This window comes from Anomaloglossus baeobatrachus, chromosome 1, assembly GCF_048569485.1.
Source record: "Anomaloglossus baeobatrachus isolate aAnoBae1 chromosome 1, aAnoBae1.hap1, whole genome shotgun sequence".
NCBI lineage: Eukaryota > Metazoa > Chordata > Amphibia > Anura > Aromobatidae > Anomaloglossus > Anomaloglossus baeobatrachus.
The window spans coordinates 677730518-677750650 of record NC_134353.1 but is presented as its reverse complement, the minus strand read 5'-3'; the positions used below and the strand labels follow the sequence as shown (position 1 = coordinate 677750650).

The 20133-nt window shown below is 42.6% G+C and overlaps 1 protein-coding gene across 1 annotated transcript in view; it reads right to left on the bottom strand.

The window, feature by feature from the left end:
- Positions 1 to 4836: 4836 nt before the first annotated feature.
- Positions 4837 to 20133, bottom strand: part of CRYBA4 (crystallin beta A4) — a 133933-nt gene continuing 118636 nt past the window's right edge. The window contains exons 5-6 of the mRNA XM_075341738.1: positions 9657 to 9799; positions 4837 to 5021 (exon numbers count right to left, since the gene is read on the bottom strand). Coding sequence (XP_075197853.1) covers positions 4874 to 5021; positions 9657 to 9799 — 291 coding nt within the window. The 3' untranslated portion in view covers positions 4837 to 4873. The remainder of the gene's footprint in view (positions 5022 to 9656; positions 9800 to 20133) is intronic.

The window sequence follows — 20133 nt, the reverse complement described above, 5'->3', positions numbered from 1 at the left end:
GCAGGTGGCAGCAGAGAGACGCTTTGTGTATGATATAAGAAGAAGTACGGTCAGTGTTAGGCTATGTGCGCACTTTGCCTAATTACATGCAGTTACGCTGCGCTTTGTAGCCGTGCGCACGTGGCGTCTTAGAGCGCAGCGCCTCGGCTGCTGCCCGAAGCGCGCGTTCTAAGAAGTGACATGTCACTTCTTCCGTGCGCTTTGCCTGCAGCCCCTGCTCTGTCTATGGGAGGAGCTGCAGTCAAAGCGCATGGAATCAGCTTTTTTTTTTCACTACGGACATTTTCTGCAGCGATTAGAAGCGCACATGTGCTCTTCAGATCGCTGCAGAATTTTCTGCAGTGACTGTACACAACGTGCGCACATAGCCTGAGGGGTACTTTGCACGCTGCGACATCGCTAGCATCGGCTAGCGATGCCGAGCACGATAGTACCCGCCCCCGCCACACATGTGATATCTTGTGATAGCTGCCGTAGCGAACATTATCGCTATGGCAGCTTCACACGCACTTACCTGCCCTGCGACGTCGCTCTGGCCGGCGACCCGCCTCCTTCCTAAGTCACATGGCAGGCAGCCAATAGAAGCGGAGGGGTGGAGATGAGCGGGACGTAAACATCCCGCCCACCTCCTTCCTTCCGCATAGCCGGTGGAGGCAGGTAAGGAGATGTTCCTCGCTCCTGCGGCTTAACACACAGTGATGTGTGCTGCCGCAGGAACGAGGAACAACATCGTATCTCCTATTGGTGCGACATTATGAAAATGATCGATACTACACAGATCACCGCTTTTCGACGCTTTTGCGATCGTTTATCGGCGCATCTAGTCTTTACACGTTGTGACGTCATTACCGGTGCCGGATGTGCGTCACTTTCGATTTGACCCCGACGATATCGCAGTAGCGATGACGCAGCGTGCAAAGTACCCCTTAGTATGCACAGCGAGTGGGTGAGCTGGCAGAGTGCAGATATGGTAGAGGTTGTGTAGGGTAACCTGTGCTATGGTCGCTCATGTTATGTATGGAAAATGTTATATTACTCTGGTGCTACTTAGCCTGCATTGCAAGGCATTGTCTGTTTGTGTTTGATGACTAGTGTTAATAAAGCTATTTCCAATAAGTGGTTGTGCAGAGGAGCCTCCAGTTACTTAGCCCTAAGCCTACATTACAAAGCTTTGAAGAGGAGTTTGAAGTGAATCCCCTCTAAAACCCTCCACAAATACCACTTGAAAATACTTTAAATACTGTTTCAATTCATTGCAATTCAAAATCCACTTTGCTGTTCTTACCAGTTTATCAAGCTTTGTTTTTTTACCAAAAAGGTTTTTGAAAACTTTATTGCAAAAAAAAATAATCAGCATGTCATTTCTTTAAAGCAGTAGTAGAGCTGTAAATGTAAGGGCCCCACCCCGTCTTATACTCCCCTTCCGGTGTTTCCATACTGTACCACACCGCTCTGCTCCCTCGGCGCCAACTTGTGACTTTCCGGACGTCAGAAGCTACATCACAGGCACTCAATGCATTTCTATGGGAGCAAGAACAAGGCTAGAACGAGGCTCTCATAGACTTACATTGATTTGTGACCTCCAGTGTGGTCCATGAAACACTGTAGCTGTCGGCTAGTCACTTTTCAGCGACGCCCAACCGGCAACTGGAAAAGGATGAACACGGCGGAAGGGGAGTATATGACAGGGGCACGGGACTTAGATTTAAAAGGAATCTGTCACCAGGTTTTTGCTACCCCATCTAAGAGCATAATATAAAAAAAGCAAAAAAGAAAATATCATTACTTACAGCAAGATGGAATTGCAGCTGTATATTGCTCAGGCCAAAAGACTACTACTACTACTCCAGCAGGATACAGCTCTTTCTTTTTCTTTTTTGCTTTTTTTATATTATATATAGTGTAGGGACCTACAAGCATGAGGTTCCCGTGACGAGGGTTGTAGGCTTACGTCTTATGGCCATAATGCTAACAAAAAACCTCAAAAACTTTTTTTGGACAGGATACAGCCAGGCCCCTTTTTGTTAGGCCTTGCTATCAGAGTTTCTGTCCCTACGTAGCGCGCAGTGGGGGTACGGCTTGGCAGCCCGCCTGATCTAACAGTATGGGTGTGAAGCCCCACGGGTGTAGTGTCAGTGTCGGTGCATTACCTTCAGGGACTCCACGTTGCTGGATCTCCGTCACTGGTAGGAAATCTTCTTGTTTGATCGTGACGCCACTCTCAGTATTGCGGTCAGTGGGGACCGCCACTGCAGGTTAGGGGACGCCTGGGGCTGATGGTGGGTGCAGTCGGATGTAGTAGCCTCCTGAGAGTGAGGCAAGCCCCAGGGCCCTGTGTAGGTTTGTAGTACCACAAGTCGCAGAATAACCACACAGGCAGGAATGTCTTTCAAGGGCTTTACTCACATTTGATGGCAGGGTGAGTAGCCCGGGCGTAGCTGGGATGAACCAGGTGGGAACCAGGTATCCTTCAGGCTGACTTTATGAGGGTGACTACTGACTCGCCTTCCTTAGCCCTTGGTGGTTTGGGGTGACCCCGACTTTGAGTCCCTATGGGGGTCACCCAGGGAAGATGCTGCAGCCTCTCTCTCCCCTTCGTTCGCCGTATGCTTGTTCCCCGGACCAGGCCACTCCAGCTGCTTGCCTCCTGTGACCTATGGGCCCTCACTGTGGTTACGTGGCTGCGGCTTTTGTGGTGTTGTGGTGTGGGCTTTGAGAGCCCCACACCGGCAGGTTTAGCAGAAGAAAGCTGGATCTATCTTCGCTCCGGGATCTGCCGCCCGGTTGGGCCTAGTGCTCTCTAGCAGTCTCCTTACTTCCCACTCCGTTGCACTCTCTAGCTCAAGCTGGCTTTCAGGTAGCACTCCTAGTTGACCGTTCTCCCCCGTCAGTAGCCACTGCGCGGGCGCTGTTAGACAGCATCAACCCCACAGGTCTGCTCCTCTCTGAGCCCTCTGGAGTTCTCTGCTCTAACTGACTCACTGCTCCTCCTCTCCTGTTCTTGCCTACGCCACCTAGCAACCAGATTCTCCTACCACACCCCTTGAGAGGAGATGGAGGCTTTTGGCCCCCTCCACTATTCCAGTGAAGGTCAAGGCTTTTCCCCCTCCTGGGATCCCCAGGGGTCCTCTCATGGGTACATGTGTGAGACCTGATCACTATGCGCCTGTGTTCCACACCCCGGTCAGCCTTCTGGATTACCTGTATTGTACTGTCCCCAGCATGGGTGCAGTACTCAGTGGTGCCTGACCAGGTCAGGGGCGCCACATGGGCGTCACCTAATAGGCTGCGGGTTTGTGACTGCGCGTCTGCTAGTGTGAACAGTGCTCTATGCAAGTCACCAGTGTGCAGTTTTACCATCCAGCCATCACCTCCTCTATATTTGGAAGTGAGTGTGAATGGCTCCACCTGCACCTGTGTTGCCTCCTCCTAGTGGGGGTTTAGCTGTATCCTGCTGGAGTAGTAGTAGTAGTCTTTTGGCCTGAGCAATATACACCATCTAAGAGCAGCATAATGTAGAGACAGAGACCCTGATTCCAGCGATGTGTCACTTACTGAGCTGTTTGCTGTCATTTTGATAAAATCACTGTTTTCCGCTGCAGATCTAGCAGTTATACAGAACTCATAAATATACTGGAATACCTGACAACAGGCCAAATAGTCCTCTAATGATAATCTACTACTGATTAAACAGTGATTTTATCAAAACTACACTGAGCAGCCCAGTAAGTGACACATCACTGGAATCAGGGTCTCTGTCTCTACATTATGCTGCTCTCAGATTAGATGGCAAAAATCTGGTGACACATTCTCTTTAAAGCATCATTACAGCGGTGCAATAAAAAAAAAAAATGCAGCAGTGGTGCTTTGAGATGGACTCTGAACTTGACAGTCCCATAGGTGTATATAAGGCTGTCAAGTTCCGGTCTGGAGCCCCGAAGTCAGTCCGTACATTGCAGTCCATACTCAGACCAAGTTTCATGGACGTGTGAATGAGGCTTCATACATAGCATCAGTTATCTTATGAAGATATAACCACCTGCTATTTTTTGCACTGCTTTCCAAATAAAGACGCCCTTGGGTCACCTACACATTGAATAGCAACGATTGCCTCCATAGCTATATCACAACACCGCAGTGATTGGCTTATTACCAGCAAACTGTATCTGGAGGACCATTTCACGACAATGGAGCTTTTTCTTTTTGGCTTCAATTGACATTAGCAAAATGAAGTGTAAAAATCTGAAAACTCAGAGTGACAGGAATTGCACATCTCCATATCCACTGAGGAACATTTGGCCTCGGCTAACGCTCCACTTATATTCTAATTTTATGTATATTGTCTAAATTTGGAAAATGATTATCTAAAAGGCGCATATAGTCATATTTCTTAACATGCCCCTGAGATACTCAGGCGATGCGGATTCTCTTCTATGTGCCAAGCTGCTTGATTCCACTCAGGTTGGTGATTTTCATCTGTAGCCAAATGACATTTCCAGACCATCACAAGGGGAACGCGTCTGGCATTATAATCATTGGTATCATTGTTGCCGTGCTAATTAGCACACTACTATCAGCCAAGTTCTTCCAATGCACTTACATTCATTAAACCTCTCGTGGCAGATGCGCTGTTTACTCCGAGTGTTCCCAGAATTGTTCCTTGATTATAGCACTATACGAGAAGTCCCAAAATTGTTCCTTGATTATTGCGCTATACGAGAAGCCCCCAAATTGTTCCTTGATTATTGCACTATATCAGTAGTCCCCAATGAAAAGCCACTAGCGTATCCAGTGATAAACAAAAAGCTTTATTCTCTTTAAACCTTACTTTGCTAGCCTCAGGATAAAATATGTGGTTACACATAACAGGTGTTTACTGCTGGATTCTGCGGATGGATTGGATCTGGAAAGTCTGTGCATGGGATCCCCACTCCCTCCAGTGTTTGTACTCTCCTGAGTGACGGTCACATTCCAGGATGTACTGGAAGCCACGATAACCGGGATACTGGTAGCACACCCAGCTGTTGATATGGAAGAAGATATATATATTTTAGTACATGGCTATAACTGGATTTGTAATATAATTGCACTATAGTGAAGTGCAATAAAATCGGAAAACATAAAATTGTTTCAATAACTACACAGTATCTAATAATCTGCAATGAATACCATCTGTTAAGACTTGTCTAGCCCTATGTTAGGGCGTTCTGAGTCGGGGTATGTGCATATGAAGTCTTTGTTCTGCCGGCGAAGCCACCAACTTTTTATAGGCAAAGCCAATACAGGAAAATCCTGAAGCAGCTTTACCATCGATGTTTTTGCAGCGGCCCCACTAATGGTGTCTTTTCTCTGCATTCTACACTTTAATAGCTAATGGCTCCTAATTAATGAGCATTCTACCTTTTTTACCCTGTTTCACAGTTTCTGAACCCCGAAGAAGTAACTAAAGGCAGCACATGTGTTTTTACATAGAAATTAAGGGTACGTGCCGACGATCAGTGTTTGCAGGGTTTTGGATGTAGAGTGTTTTCGCTGCGTCCAAAATGCTGCATTGTACAGTACAAGCATAGTGGATAAAAGTTCTAGAAATGCCCACTGTGCTTGTACGGCCCGCAAGCATTCATTGCTGCGGAATCGCAAGCATTCTCCGCAGGGGAAACACAAGCGAGAGACCCCAAACCCTGATAATGGGCATGGGCAGCTGTGGTCTGCTGCAAAGGAAACTCACAGCTCCGCAGATCAGAACCCGCCATGTCCAGGATGTAGCCAGTCCTGATCGTGGGCACGTACCCTTAAAGAGCTTTTTGGTACTTTTACAGGTAGGTTGCAGGTAGACTATGCCTGAAAAAGACATTATGTGTATACAATGTGTCCACCCATATCCTGTCCACCACCAAGAATGGCGGCAGCTATAGGAATAGAAGTATAGAAGTGGTGTCTAGGTATAGTAAAGTAGCCATGCGCTACGCAATGAAACCACCTATAGCACCACCTGGTGGAAAACAACGGAGTTATAATTTTTATCTCAAAAACGGAACGAGATAGAGAAAAAAAGTGAATTAAAAAATTGTAGGGCATCATCAATTCAATACAAATTGACACCTTGCATACAGAAATCATAGCATTTCTGTATGCAAGGTGTCGATTCATTTTGAATTGATGATGCCCTACAACTTTGTACTTCACTTTTTTTCTCTATCTTGTTCCATTTTCGAGATAAAAATGCTAACTCCATTGTTTTCCACCAGATGGCGCTATAGGCGGTTTCATTGCGTAGCGCCTGGCTACTTATTACTACTATACCTAGACACCACTTCTATGCCTATAGCTGCCGCCGTTTTCATGTTAATGGCGGTGGACAGGATATGGGTGGACACTCTGTATACAGCAAACCAGAGGCTGAATTTTAAAGACGCTCCATGACGATAGGCACAGAAATCTTCAACAAAAATCCGTCTGTCATTGAAACTCATTGGTGTCCCGCAATCACGTCATGGGGTCATCGATGGGCACATTGAATGATACGTCCCCATCCCGATGTGCTGTAAATGCTGCTGTCAGAGTTTGACAGGTTGTTACAGGCTGTAAATTTTATTGACACAAAATTTATTAACATTTTATTGAGCCATCCCATTGCCATGTATTGTAAAATATAGAGCATCTTCTGGACATAAATTCCCATAGAATAGATAGCTCCCTTCTGTTTTTTGCTTAGCATCCTTGGAAGCAGTTAAAAGACCCTCAAAAGGTCTGAACATATGAACAGCGGTCAGTGAGTCATTTTTACATAGAAATTAAAATATTAGTTCAATTAGGCTCTGCTCCACCCACAGCTGTTAGAAGTAGATCCTGGCTGTATGGGAAGAGTCACACGACCATATAAGTCGAATAAGGACCGCAACGTAGTGCTCAGACTGGCTGTCAGCTCTCCTTACCTGAGCTTCACAAAATGTAGACTATGCAGCTGTCATGCTCAGGTTGGGAGAGACAAAGGACAGTCTGAGCATTGCGCTATGATCCTCTTCTGAGGTATATAGTAGTAAATGTTAGAAGGAAACAACAGGGCACTACTGCAACAAGATAACCTGCCAAGTTGCTCACAGCAGTCGGTCGCAATCAGCGTTACATACGCTTTCAATCTCAGCGACCATGTGGGAACCTCAGGTAGGATAAAAACAGAGTTGCAGCTTTGGGGTGCTTATTTCTAAAGTTCAACACATAAAACTTTAGATAAAGAGGAAAAATTGAAACCAGCACTCACCATTATGATGTTATGCTGTTTCGCCCCTAGGGGTGGGGCTTCTACAGGTCTTCTGTACCTGTAGACCTGTAGAAGCCCCACCCCTAGGGGCGAAACAGCTGTCGTCTTCATGTGCTGACCATCTGTTTTCCCTCCCTGTAACGCCACAGCATGTATCCACGTTTTTTGAAATAAAAAACACCAGAGTGTTGCACAGCATAATATGGTGAGTGCTGGTTTCAATTTTTTCTCTTTATCTAAAATCTTCTGAGGTATATGGCTGTGTGACTCTTCCCTAACACACAGCCAATATATTATGTATGGGGTGAGCCCGCACCAGACACCCACTACTGACCTGTGCCATATATGTATGTATGTATGTCAGTAAGGGGTTAAAAGAAGAGTGGAGTCCCTAATTTAGGACTTAACTCTATTAGCTAGAGCACCAACCAGCTACAAAAAAGCTTATCACACCCTTGAGACTTTTATACACCTAAGCCAAACCCACTGATAGCAGTAGGATCTGATGTGTATAACAGCCTTACGATTATTCCCCGACAGATGATTTTTGGTAGAGACGGATCTGACCTGCTGAATTTCAACAGCTGATTTATTTTGTTCAGCACTGAGGTAAGTGACTCTCTCACAGAGAATAAAGGAGCACATTGCCAAATCAAGTGTTCACATGGATGGGAAAATCAAGAGCGATGGCTTTTGGTTGAAAAATCATGCAGCCTACAATTATCTAATGTGTATGGAGGTCTCTAGAGTTGAGAGCTCGCTAATTAACTCTTCATTTTCTGTTGCTGCCACATTCCTGCCGATTAGAGCTGAGGGATTCAAACAGCAGGTTATTCTTTGGAAAAATGGATAATTAAAGTATTTTCCAATAGACGTGGGAAAACTCCTTGAAAATCATGTATATGTCTCTGATTTTTTGAGCTTATGATCAACCTACAAACATTTATGAAATTAAAGTGAACCTGTCACCAGATTTGGCGACAATAAGCTGCGGCCACCACCAGTGAGCTTTTATAATCAGTATTCCAGAATACTTTATATAAGTTCCCAGGCCACTCTGTGTAACATAAAAATCACTTTTATTATACTCACCTAGGGGGTGGTCCAGTCCAATGGGTGTTGTTGCTCTCCGAAAATTTTAATCAGCCCAATTCCAGCCTTGCTGAAGCATCCCCAGATTATCACCGATCCTACACCAAATTTCACAGTTGGTGCAAGACACCATGGTCTCCAGGTCTCCGTCTAACCATTAGATGACCAGGTGTTGGACAAAGCTCAAAATTAGACTCATCAGAGAAGATTACCTTACTTTATAAATTGGACAGGAATTGGGCAGATTAAACTTTGCAAAGGACGTATGAATCAAGCCGCATACAAGGTTATCTTGGAAAAATAGTTGCTTCCTTCTGCTCAGGCAATGTTCTCCAACTCTGAGGACTGTTTTTTCCAGCAGGACAATGAGCCATGCCGCACAACTAGGTCAATCATTGTGTGGATGAAGGACCACCACATCAAAACCCTGTCATTGCGAGCCCAATCTCCAGACCTGAACCCCATTAAAAACCTCTGGAATGTAATCAAGAGGAAGATAGTCGCAAGCCATCAAACAAATAAGAACTGCTTACATTTTTTGCACCAGGAGTGGCATAAGTTCACCCAAAAGCAGTGTGAAAGACTGGTGGAAAGTATGCCAAGGTGCATGACAGCTGTGATTAAAAATCATGGTTATTCCACAAAATATTGATTTTTGAACTCTTTCCAATTTAAAACATTATTAGTATTGTTGTTTCTAAATTATTATGAACTTGTTTTCTTTGCACTATTTGAAGTCTGAAAGCAATGCATTTTTTTGTTATTTTGACCATTTCTCATTTTCAGAAAATAAATATAAAATTTATTGCTTGGAAATTCAGAGACATGTTGTCAGTAGTTTATAGAATAAAGGAACAAATTACATTTTACTCAAAAATATACCTATAGAGAGAAAAATCAGAAAACCTAAAAATTTTGCAGTGGTCTCTAAATTTAATATAGCTTGCCTATATGTGTGTTTGTATGTGTGTGTATATATATATATATATATATATATATATATATATATATATATATGGCCCAGACAATTATTGCTAAAACTGCATAAACAATTTATATTTCCGTTCCTTGTCATAGCTATATAGTAAGCTTAGTTCTGTTACTGTATGTTTTTAGTATGCTTGGTTCTCTACCCATATCTATATATTATGGTTGGTACTGTTCCATATCTATCTAGTAATCTTGGTTCTGTTACTGTATCTATGTAGTAACCTTGGTTTTGTTCCCATATCTATGTAGTAATCTCAGACTTAAATTTGTCCGTCAGCCCCTGATATAGATTAATAGATAGATAGTCTCTTACGCTCCAGACTGGACACGAAAAGAGCCAACTTCATTGTTACACCAGCCCATGGCCTGAAGAGAAGGGTAATCATCACTCAGTTCTCCTTTTTTTCCAAGGAAGTTTTCCCTCTCAAAGATGGTCATCTTACAGTCACGGTGGTTCTATAGGAGGGACAAATAAAAGGATACAGTAGCACTCTGTAAGCTTTAAGATATAAGCAACATAGCATTTATTACACTTAAACTGCATTACTACTATATGGAATATATTTAGAAAAATGAAGGTACTTAGCGCAAGAATTGGCCAATTCATGTGAGACTGTAAACTATGCAAGGACCCTTCTTTTATGGGACCCTAAACCTAAAATTTCTCAAACATGCCTTTAATGGGCTCAAACCCTACAAATTTAAAGGTCAGGTAGGATGCAGCACTAATTAAAGATATCCATGGGCTGATGGGAGGAGTGCTCAGTCAGAAAAGCAGTCTGCAACACCTCGAATAGTATACCCTAAAAAAAAACCAAAAAGTGATCAACACCTCCAAAGAGAATAAAGCAAGTGTGAACGGGTGCAAGTTGCTATGACACTACATAATATAGAAACAAAAGAATAAAACAGCACTCTGTAAGCGCTAGTAAGCAAACCCAGCATATATACAATTATAACTGCATTACTGCTATATGGAACATACTTAGAAAAATGAAGGTACTTAGCACATAAATTAGCCAATTTATATGAGCCCATCAACAACGGCAAGGTGGGCTTTCTTTGATGGGATGCTATACCTAATATTTATCAAACATGCCTCTTGACCATTATATGTGCTAAGTACATTCATTTTTCTATTATTTCTGAAAACATGTATAACCCCTTTAACATTATATATATACATATATACATATATACATATACAGTGCTGGCCAAAAGTATTGGCACCCTTGCAATTCTGTCAGATAATACTCAGTTTCTTCTTGAAAATGATTGCAATCACAAATTCTTTGGTATTATTATCTTCATTTATTTTGCTTGCAATGAAAAAACACAAAAGAAAATGAAACAAAAATCAAATCATTGATCATTTCACACAAAACTCAAAAAATGGACCAGACAAAAGTATTGGCACCCTTAGCCTAATACTTGGTTGCACAACCTTTAGCCAAAATAACTGTGAACAACCGCTTCCGGTAACCATCAATGGCTTTCTTACAATGCTCTGATGGAATTTTAGACCATTCTTCTTTAGCAAACTGCTCCAGGTCCCTGAGATTTGAAGGGTGCCTTCTCCAAACTGCCATTTTGAGACATCTCCACAGGTGTTCTATGGGATTCAGGTCTGGACTCATTGCTGGCCACTTTAGTAGTCTCCAGTGCTTTCTATCAAACCATTTTCTAGTGCTTTGTGAAGTGTGTTTTGGGTTGTTGTCCTGCTGGAAGACCCATGACCTCTGAGGAAGACCCAGCTTTCTCACACTGGGCCCTACATTATGCTGAAAAATTTGTTGGTAGTTTTCAGACTTCATAAGCCATGCACACTGTCAAGTAATCCAGTGCCAGAGGCAGCAAAGCAACCCCAAAACATCAAGGAACCTCCACCATGTTTGACTGTAGGGACCGTGTTCTTTTCTTTGAATGCCTCTTTTTTTTTTCCTGTAAACTCTATGTTGATGGCTTTTCCCAAAAAGCTCTACTTTTGTCTCATCTGACCAGAGAACATTCTTCCAAAACGTTTTAGGCTTTCTCAGGTAAGTTTTGGCAAACTCCAGCCTGGCTTTTTTATGTCTCGGGGTAAGAAGTGGGGTCTTCTTGGGTATCCTACCATACAGTCCCTTTTCATTCAGACGCTGATGGATAGTACGGGTTGACACTGTTGTAACATTGGACTGCAGGGCAGCTTGAACTTGTTTGGATGTTAGTCAAGGTTCTTTATCCACCATCTGCACAATCTTGTGTTGAAATCTCTCGTCAATTTTTCTTTTCCTTCCACATCTAGGGAGGTTAGCCACAGTGCCATGGGCTTTAAACTTCTTGATGACACTGCGCACCGTAGACACAGGAACTTTCAGGTCTTTGGAGATGGACTTGTAGCCTTGAGATTGCTCATGCTTCCTCACAATTTGGATTCTCAAGTCCTCAGACAGTTCTTTGGTCTTCTTTCTTTTCTCCATGCTCAATGTGGTACACACAAGGACATAGGACAGAGGTTGACTCAACTTTAATCAATGTCAACTGGCTGCAAGTATGATTTAGTTATTGCCAACACCTGTTAGGTGCCACAGGTAAGTTACAGGTGCTGTTAATTACACAAATTAGAGAAGCATCACATGATTTTTCAAAGAGTGCCAATAATTTTGTCCACCTCCTTTTCTATGTTTGGTGTGGAATTATATCCAATTTGGCTTTATGACAATTTTTTTTTTTTTCAATGAAGACAAATTAAATGAAGATAATAATACCAAAGAATTTGTGATTGCAATCATTTTCAAGAAGAAACTGAGTATTATCTGACAGAATTGCAGGGGTGCCAATTCTTTTGGCCAGCACTGTATATATATATATATATATATATATATATATATATATATATATATATATATATATATATACAGTTAGGTCCAGAAATATTTGGACAGTGACACAAGTTTTGTTATTTTAGCTGTTTACAAAAACATGTTCAGAAATACAATTATATATATAATATGGGCTGAAAGTGCACACTCCCAGCTGCAATATGAGAGTTTTCACATCCAAATCGGAGAAAGGGTTTAGGAATCATAGCTCTGTAATGCATAGCCTCCTCTTTTTAAAGGGACCAAAAGTAATTGGACAAGGGACTCTAAGGGCTGCAATTAACTCTGAAGGCGTCTCCCTCGTTAACCTGTAATCAATGAAGTAGTTAAAAGGTCTGGGGTTGATTACAGGTGTGTCATTTTGCATTTGGAAGCTGTTGCTGTGACCAGACAACATGCGGTCTAAGGAACTCTCAATTGAGGTGAAGCAGAACATCCTGAGGCTGAAAAAAAAGAAAAAATCCATCAGAGAGATAGCAGACATGCTTGGAGTAGCAAAATCAACAGTCGGGTACATTCTGAGAAAAAAGGAATTGACTGGTGAGCTTGGGAACTCAAAAAGGCCTGGGCGTCCACGGATGACAACAGTGGTGGATGATCGCCGCATACTTTCTTTGGTGAAGAAGAACCCGTTCACAACATCAACTGAAGTCCAGAACACTCTCAGTGAAGTAGGTGTATCTGTCTCTAAGTCCACAGTAAAGAGAAGACTCCATGAAAGTAAATACAAAGGGTTCACATCTAGATGCAAACCATTCATCCATTCCAAAAATAGACAGGCCAGAGTTAAATTTTCTGAAAAACACCTCATGAAGCCAGCTCAGTTCTGGAAAAGTATTCTATGGACAGATGAGACAAAGATCAACCTGTACCAGAATGATGGGAAGAAAAAAGTTTGGAGAAGAAAGGGAACGGCACATGATCCAAGGCACATCACATCCTCTGTAAAACATGGTGGAGGCAACGTGATGGCATGGGCATGCATGGCTTTCAATGGCACTGGGTCACTTGTGTTTATTGATGACATAACAGCAGACAAGAGTAGCCGGATGAATTCTGAAGTGTACCGGGATATACTTTCAGCCCAGATTCAGCCAAATGCCGCAAAGTTGATCAGACGGCGCTTCATAGTACAGATGGACAATGACCCCAAGCATACAGCCAAAGCTACCCAGGAGTTCATGAGTGCAAAAAAGTGGAACATTCTGCAATGGCCAAGTCAATCACCAGATCTTAACCCAATTGAGCATGCATTTCACTTGCTCAAATCCAGACTTAAGACGGAAAGACCCACAAACAAGCAAGACCTGAAGGCTGCGGCTGTAAAGGCCTGGCAAAGCATTAAGAAGGAGGAAACCCAGCGTTTGGTGATGTCCATGGGTTCCAGACTTAAGGCAGTGATTGCCTCCAAAGGATTCACAAAAAAATATTGAAAATAAAAATATTTTGTTTGGGTTTGGTTTATTTGTCCAATTACTTTTGACCTCCTAAAATGTGGAGTGTTTGTAAAGAAATGTGTACAATTCCTACAATTTCTATCAGATATTTTTGTTCAAACCTTCAAATTAAACGTTACAATCTGCACTTGAATTCTGTTGTAGAGGTTTCATTTCAAATCCAATGTGGTGGCATGCAGAGCCCAACTCGCGAAAATTGTGTCACTGTCCAAATATTTCTGGACCTAACTGTATATATATAATATATATATATATATATATATATATATATATATATATATATATATATATATTTATTTTTTCTCTTTTGTATTTTTTTTATTTTTTTTGTCCTGTGATGTCTTTATGCAGTACTAGTATTTTAATTTGCCTTGGTGATAACGTGATTACCAGGATACTGGTCACAGTACTTATCTGGGTCCAACCAGAATCAATATGTCCCGACTGCCAGGACAGATCCAGTTTCAGGTGAAATATGTACAAAACAACATAAAAAAAATATATATTTATATATTTATTTATTTTTTTTACCTTGACAGATACTTACCTTATAAAAATATGTCATATAATATTTATGTAATGTATGTCAAATAGAAAAAAAATACTATAAAAAGATAAAAGCTCTGTGGTTTCACCATTTTATCTATGGTGAGTTTGGTCTTTGCTGCAGGAGCATCTCAGGCCACAATTAAAGCAACAGGCTGGTATTAAAATACAACAACCAACAGAAGTGTCAGGAAACTGGGGGTTTAAATACAGTCAATGATCACTAATTGACCATCAGACCAGCCCTCTGGCTAGTCTGCTTATTAGATTGCGGTCAAACGAGGGTACAGAATCCAATGGCAATGGCACTCAGCTCAAACTCTGTTGCGAGCGTGAGCCAAGTGTCATTCTACTGTAATCTGATTCTCCCACATGCGAGAATAGGAGCACAGGTGTGGAGAAGATGGAGAGATTAATTTCTCCAACTTCTCCATTGTCTGCCTCTGCGTATATATCAGACTGCACCTGGATGTCATCCGAGTGCAGTCCAATGTTTTACACCTTCCCATTGACTTGTATGCGTGTGCATGATCCAGTATACGGATATTGTGATTTCTTCGCCCAGCCCGATTACAGCAGGGGAAAAACTCCAGTAAGGAAAGAAAATAATTCTTTACAAATGGTAAAAAAATCAGATGGCTAAATAGCCACCACTGAAAGGTTAATAATGAATACATGGTAACTTCTATTGGGAATTTCCATTGTGCTATGTGCACCCAGAGGGGATTTTTTAGGAGTTTTTCGGGCAGAAACTGGGTGAAATATTTCGAAATTTCTAATTTTCTGAAAAACTTTGAGATTCTGATTAGTGTCTATGTACACATGGTAGGGACGTTTCAGAGCTGAAACTGAGGGGAAACGCTCAAATTCCTCTTCAAAAAGTAAAAACTCTTTAAAAACATGAAGGTTTTGCTCAATTTCTTCTCTGAAAAAAAAGACTTTTTACTGATGCTGGACTTTATTGAATTAACTTTTATTAGAGGCACAACTGTAAACACACACTTTAACATTTTGTTCTTATGAATGTTTACCTACGCTGGCAGACATTAGTGACAGAACAATAATACTTTAATTAAAATACATCATTATGTCTCTCATTTCCTAAGGCACAATGAGCCTCTGGATTAGATACGTTTTAATAGTAAGCTCTCATATGTTGTAAATATTTGCAGTGTTTCCATATAAAAGTGAGGAGCGCATTGGGCCCATCTATGAATAGTCTGGAATTAGATGGGCTGCAACCACAATTTATCATTTCTATTGTCTTTACTATGATAGATCATTAGCCAATACTCCAATCTAAAAAATAACCTTTAATAAAGCATCTAAAAATTACAATTCAGTGATATAAAAGTATTTAAATATAGAACGTGCAATCATGGTGCAGAGGATTATACACATACTGTATATGTATATATCAAGATGTATGGTGATGTATGGTGATTAATATGTGTCGCACAGGGCTATGGGGTACTCGGTCCCAGGCAATGTATTGCTGGGGAGATGTCATTGGGTGGCCGTTGCCCGGTTCCATGACCCCAGCTTTTAAAAGGGGGAATATTTACAGGGGAAATGAAATAAAGGTTTTTGTCGTGACCCCACTTGCGGTTTGCGGCTATGTGGATGGAGCCTCCTCTGCAAAGTTCTCATTACTGGGGCTGGTGTTGGTGGCAGCCTGGATGTTGGGCCACCGCAAGTAGGGCCAGGCCCCAGGGGCTAGATGATGTTGTTGGGCACGGAAAGAAGGTAGGCCACACAAGGGATTGTAGGGTAACTGGTTCCTTTACTCACAGCGGGATGACGATGACTGGTAACCCTAGGAAGGGTGGTCTTGACCGCTGGTCCCCTTAGTCCCAGTGCCGGTGTGGTGACCTGGTGACTTCTTTCCCCTGCACCTGTCTCTGGTTGGTGGGTCCCCGTGGCTTGGAGCGTCTGGGGGTCCCCTCGTGTTAGTCTCTCAGTCTTAGTCTGTATAACAGGTAGCTTGAACCCTGTGGGGTCGGTTTCTCTTGCCCTGTTCCCCGTTCTCCCATTGCTACTGTGTCCCGAACTTTATGGTCAGTGAGGTCCTGGATGGTCCCCTCACTGTGTAGATTTTATCAGGTCTGCCTGGAGCATTTGCCTGACCTAGAATTCTGTACCCCATTGGTGCTATGGTTCCGGGAGTACTTCACCACACTCAACTACACACCTGGGCCTTCAGGTCACCGTTACGCTCTCCTGTCAGTGCGGATGTCTGTCTGATCTCATGTCCACTTACTGACTCCTACTGACTGACTGACTGTCTGACCCCTCCCACCTGGTAGTCATCTAGTGGACTGGATCGGCCATCCACTGGGTCCAACCCTAGCCTGTCACTAGTCTTTGGGAATGGGGAAAAAACGGTATCGGAATGTGTTTTGTTGTTACCGGCACTGGTCTTCTAGGTACCTGGAGTTAGGCTCTGCATCTTTCACAGGATGCAGTACCTTGTAGTTCCTGATGGCTTCAGGGGTGCTACAAATACACATAAGCTTACATCTCCCTAGAAAATTCCTAAGTCAGGATACCTTCCTGTGTGCGGAGGTGACCCTAGGGTTCTTCCCCCCACCCGCTCGAATTGTGGCTGACCCTAATCTCACCCTATTGAGCCCTGTATACCTAACCCAGGTGAAAGGTTTAAAGAGATTTAGTTGTCGACTAGTTGGTTTCCCCAAGTCAACACCAGAGTAGTCTTAAAAATCTCAAGCTATCAGTCAGGGTAAAAATTGTCATATAATGTCTGTAGTCTAGAAATTATAAATATAGGTTGTCAGACTTCTATGAACATTCAATGACAGGCTCACTGCTTCCCATTCAGGGCAACAGAGGAATCATGTCCCTCAAGGAGTTTTGCTAAACAGGTGAGGTTAGAAATAACACAGGGTGAGAGTTTATACATGCATAAATAGCCACAGATAATATATGGCCCCATTCCTAATTCCTTCATATACAAGGACCCACGTTGGGGTCAGAAAAGACAATACGCTACAAATGTCCAGAGATGTTATACTTACAAACTGGGATATCTAGGAAGCATCAGGGGGTATCATTCTATCAATCAAGCTGCATTTTCTATATCCACAGAATGCTTGATATTTCTTGTTGTGGTTTCTATCCTATCATCGTCCTATCCTAGAAAGGAAAATGCCTTGCCTCAACGTATTTCCCCCGTCACGTTAATGGGGTTCCTCAGAAGGCTTCCAATCTCAAGTGAAGTTCAAAATATTAACTTTCATCAGTGGATAAATAAAATACCTTTATACAGATTCCAGAGTCTCCCATAAGTCCTTTAATATGATACACCCTTATACTAAGGCTTGTAGCGATTTCCAGGTGCTATGAGGCTCCATGATGTCCCATAAATCCTTCAGAATTCTGCATCCTTGTGCCAGGGCCTGTGGTGGTATTCTGGTGCTGTGAGATCTCCTAGAAACCGCTACAAGCTTTGGTATAAGGGTGTATCATATTGGAGGATTTATGGGAGACTCTGGAACCTGTATGAAGGGATTTTATTTATCCACTGATGAAAGTTAATATTTTGAACTTCAATTGAGATTGGAAGCCTCCTGAGGAACCCCATAAACTTTAGGGGGGAAATGCGTTGAGGCAAGTCATTTTCCTTTCTGGGATAGAACGATGATGGGAGGATAGAAACCACAACAAGAAATATCAAGCATTCTGTGGATATAGAAAATGCAGCTTGATGATGGAATGATACCCCCTGATGCAACCTAGAAATCCCAGTTTGTAAGGATAACATCTCTGGACATTTGTAGCGTATTGTCTTTTCTGACCCCAACGTGGCTTCTTGTATATGAAGGAATTAGGAATGGGGCCATATATTATCTGTGGCTATTTATGTATATATAACCTTATATATAACCTCTCACCCTGTGTTTTTCCTAACCTCACCTGCTTAGAAAAACTACTTCAGGGACATGGTTCCTCTGTTGCCCTGAATAGGGAGCAGTGAACCTGTCATTGAATGTTCATAGAAGTCTGACAAACTATATTTATAATGTTTAGATTACAGACATTATATGACAATTTGACCCTGACTGATAGCTTAAGATATTTTAGACTACTCCTGTCTTGACTTGGGGAAACCAGACTACTGTAGTCGACAACTAAATCTCTTTAAACCTTTCACCTGGGTTAGGTATACAGTGCTCAATAGGATGAGATTAGGGTCAGCCGCCATTCGAGCGGGGGAGCAAAAAGAGTCACCTCCGCAGACAGGAAGGTAACCTGAATTAGGAATTTTCTAGCGAGAGGTAAGCTTATGTGTATTAATCACCATACATCTTGATATATACATACTGTATATGTGTATAATCCTCTGTGCCATGATTGCACATTCTAAATTTAAATACTTTTATATCACTGAATTGTAATTTTTAGATGCTTTATTAAAGGTTATTTTTTTACATTGGAGTATTGGCTTTTGGTTTATAGATTATGATGACTCCAAGGATGGTTATCATATAAGTAGAGATATAAGATAGATCATTAACAGCATATTATTCTGGACAGATGTACAGCAATTTTTATGCATTTTTAATCTGAATTTCGGGTCAGGGAGCGTGCAGCCAATCCGTGCCATGGGACCATGGTCCATACTGTAATAAATGGACATCTGAAGTCAGTCTAATAAAAACTGCCTCCCCAACTGTGCTTCACTAACAATTTGGGGGTAAACTCACGGTCTGAGAAACAGTGGTGTGTAGAAGTGACAAAAATAGCCGAGTGTTGTACTCAGCTAGCTACCTGCGGCTCCCCCATAAAATCAGTTGTCTGTTTGGAGTAGGAGCTGGGGTGATCAGCTAATAACCCCAGGAGCTTCATTATTTGTCCTTAATGAGATAATCCCTTTAAAGGGAAGGTGCCACGTTTTTAATTTTTCCATTAATAATACTGATTCTGGAATCAATTATTTTTAATACAAAATTAAACTAATTGTTTATTTAGTTTTTTTATTCCATTTTTATTCACATACTGGGGGCTCCCATCTTGGATTTGCTGTGTGTAATGACAGTTACACACCTTAAATACGGCGATCCCTGTGCAGTAGTCGGCATTCGACCCAATCTTTTACACTGTAGCAGCTTCCTGCTGTGACCTGGACACACCCCCTGGGCTATCCAGATCTGTGAGGAGACCGCCGCCAACTTTGTGGAGATCACAGCGTATGGTGTGTATTCCACTTTCCCCCTGAGCACGGTGGTGAGCTGCAGAGTGAGGCATGTATTGTACTATAGATGTCACATTGCGATCATTGCTCCCCCCCACTTCCTCCATGTAATGCACCTCAGTCCTTCCGCTCCTGGCAGCTCCTCCTTCCTGTCTGTGTGCTGACAGTGGAGTGGTGATCACACCCTCCCATCTATGGCACAATATCAGACTCATGGCTGCAGATCACCGCGCTCGGACTTCTGCTCCCGGTAGTTCCTCCTGTCAGTTCTATGTGCTTAGCACAGGGGGCACAGAGCACTAGGGAATGTTGGGGCACAGAGCACTGGGGAGTGTTGGGGCACTGACAGCACTGAGAGACACTGGGTGCATATCACTGGGGGAATAGTGATACCTAGGGTAAGCTGGGTGCACAAAGAGCGCTGGGAGCACAGGGGGATGCAGTAATATGGAGGCACAGTAGTATGAGGCACAGTGTATCGGGGACACAGTAATATGGTGGCAGAGTACATGTGGCACAGTATACAATGGGGCCCATCATACAGTGGAGCACTAGGCCAGCCGTCCTCTGTGACACTTTCCACATATTAGGATCATTTTGCAGTCACCAAAAAAATGGCTCCACACTGTAATCCTAAGCTTCATCCTCCCTTATCCTTTTGCAAACACCTAGAAGGGGAGGGGGAGGTGTGACATCACACACATGAGAGCAGAT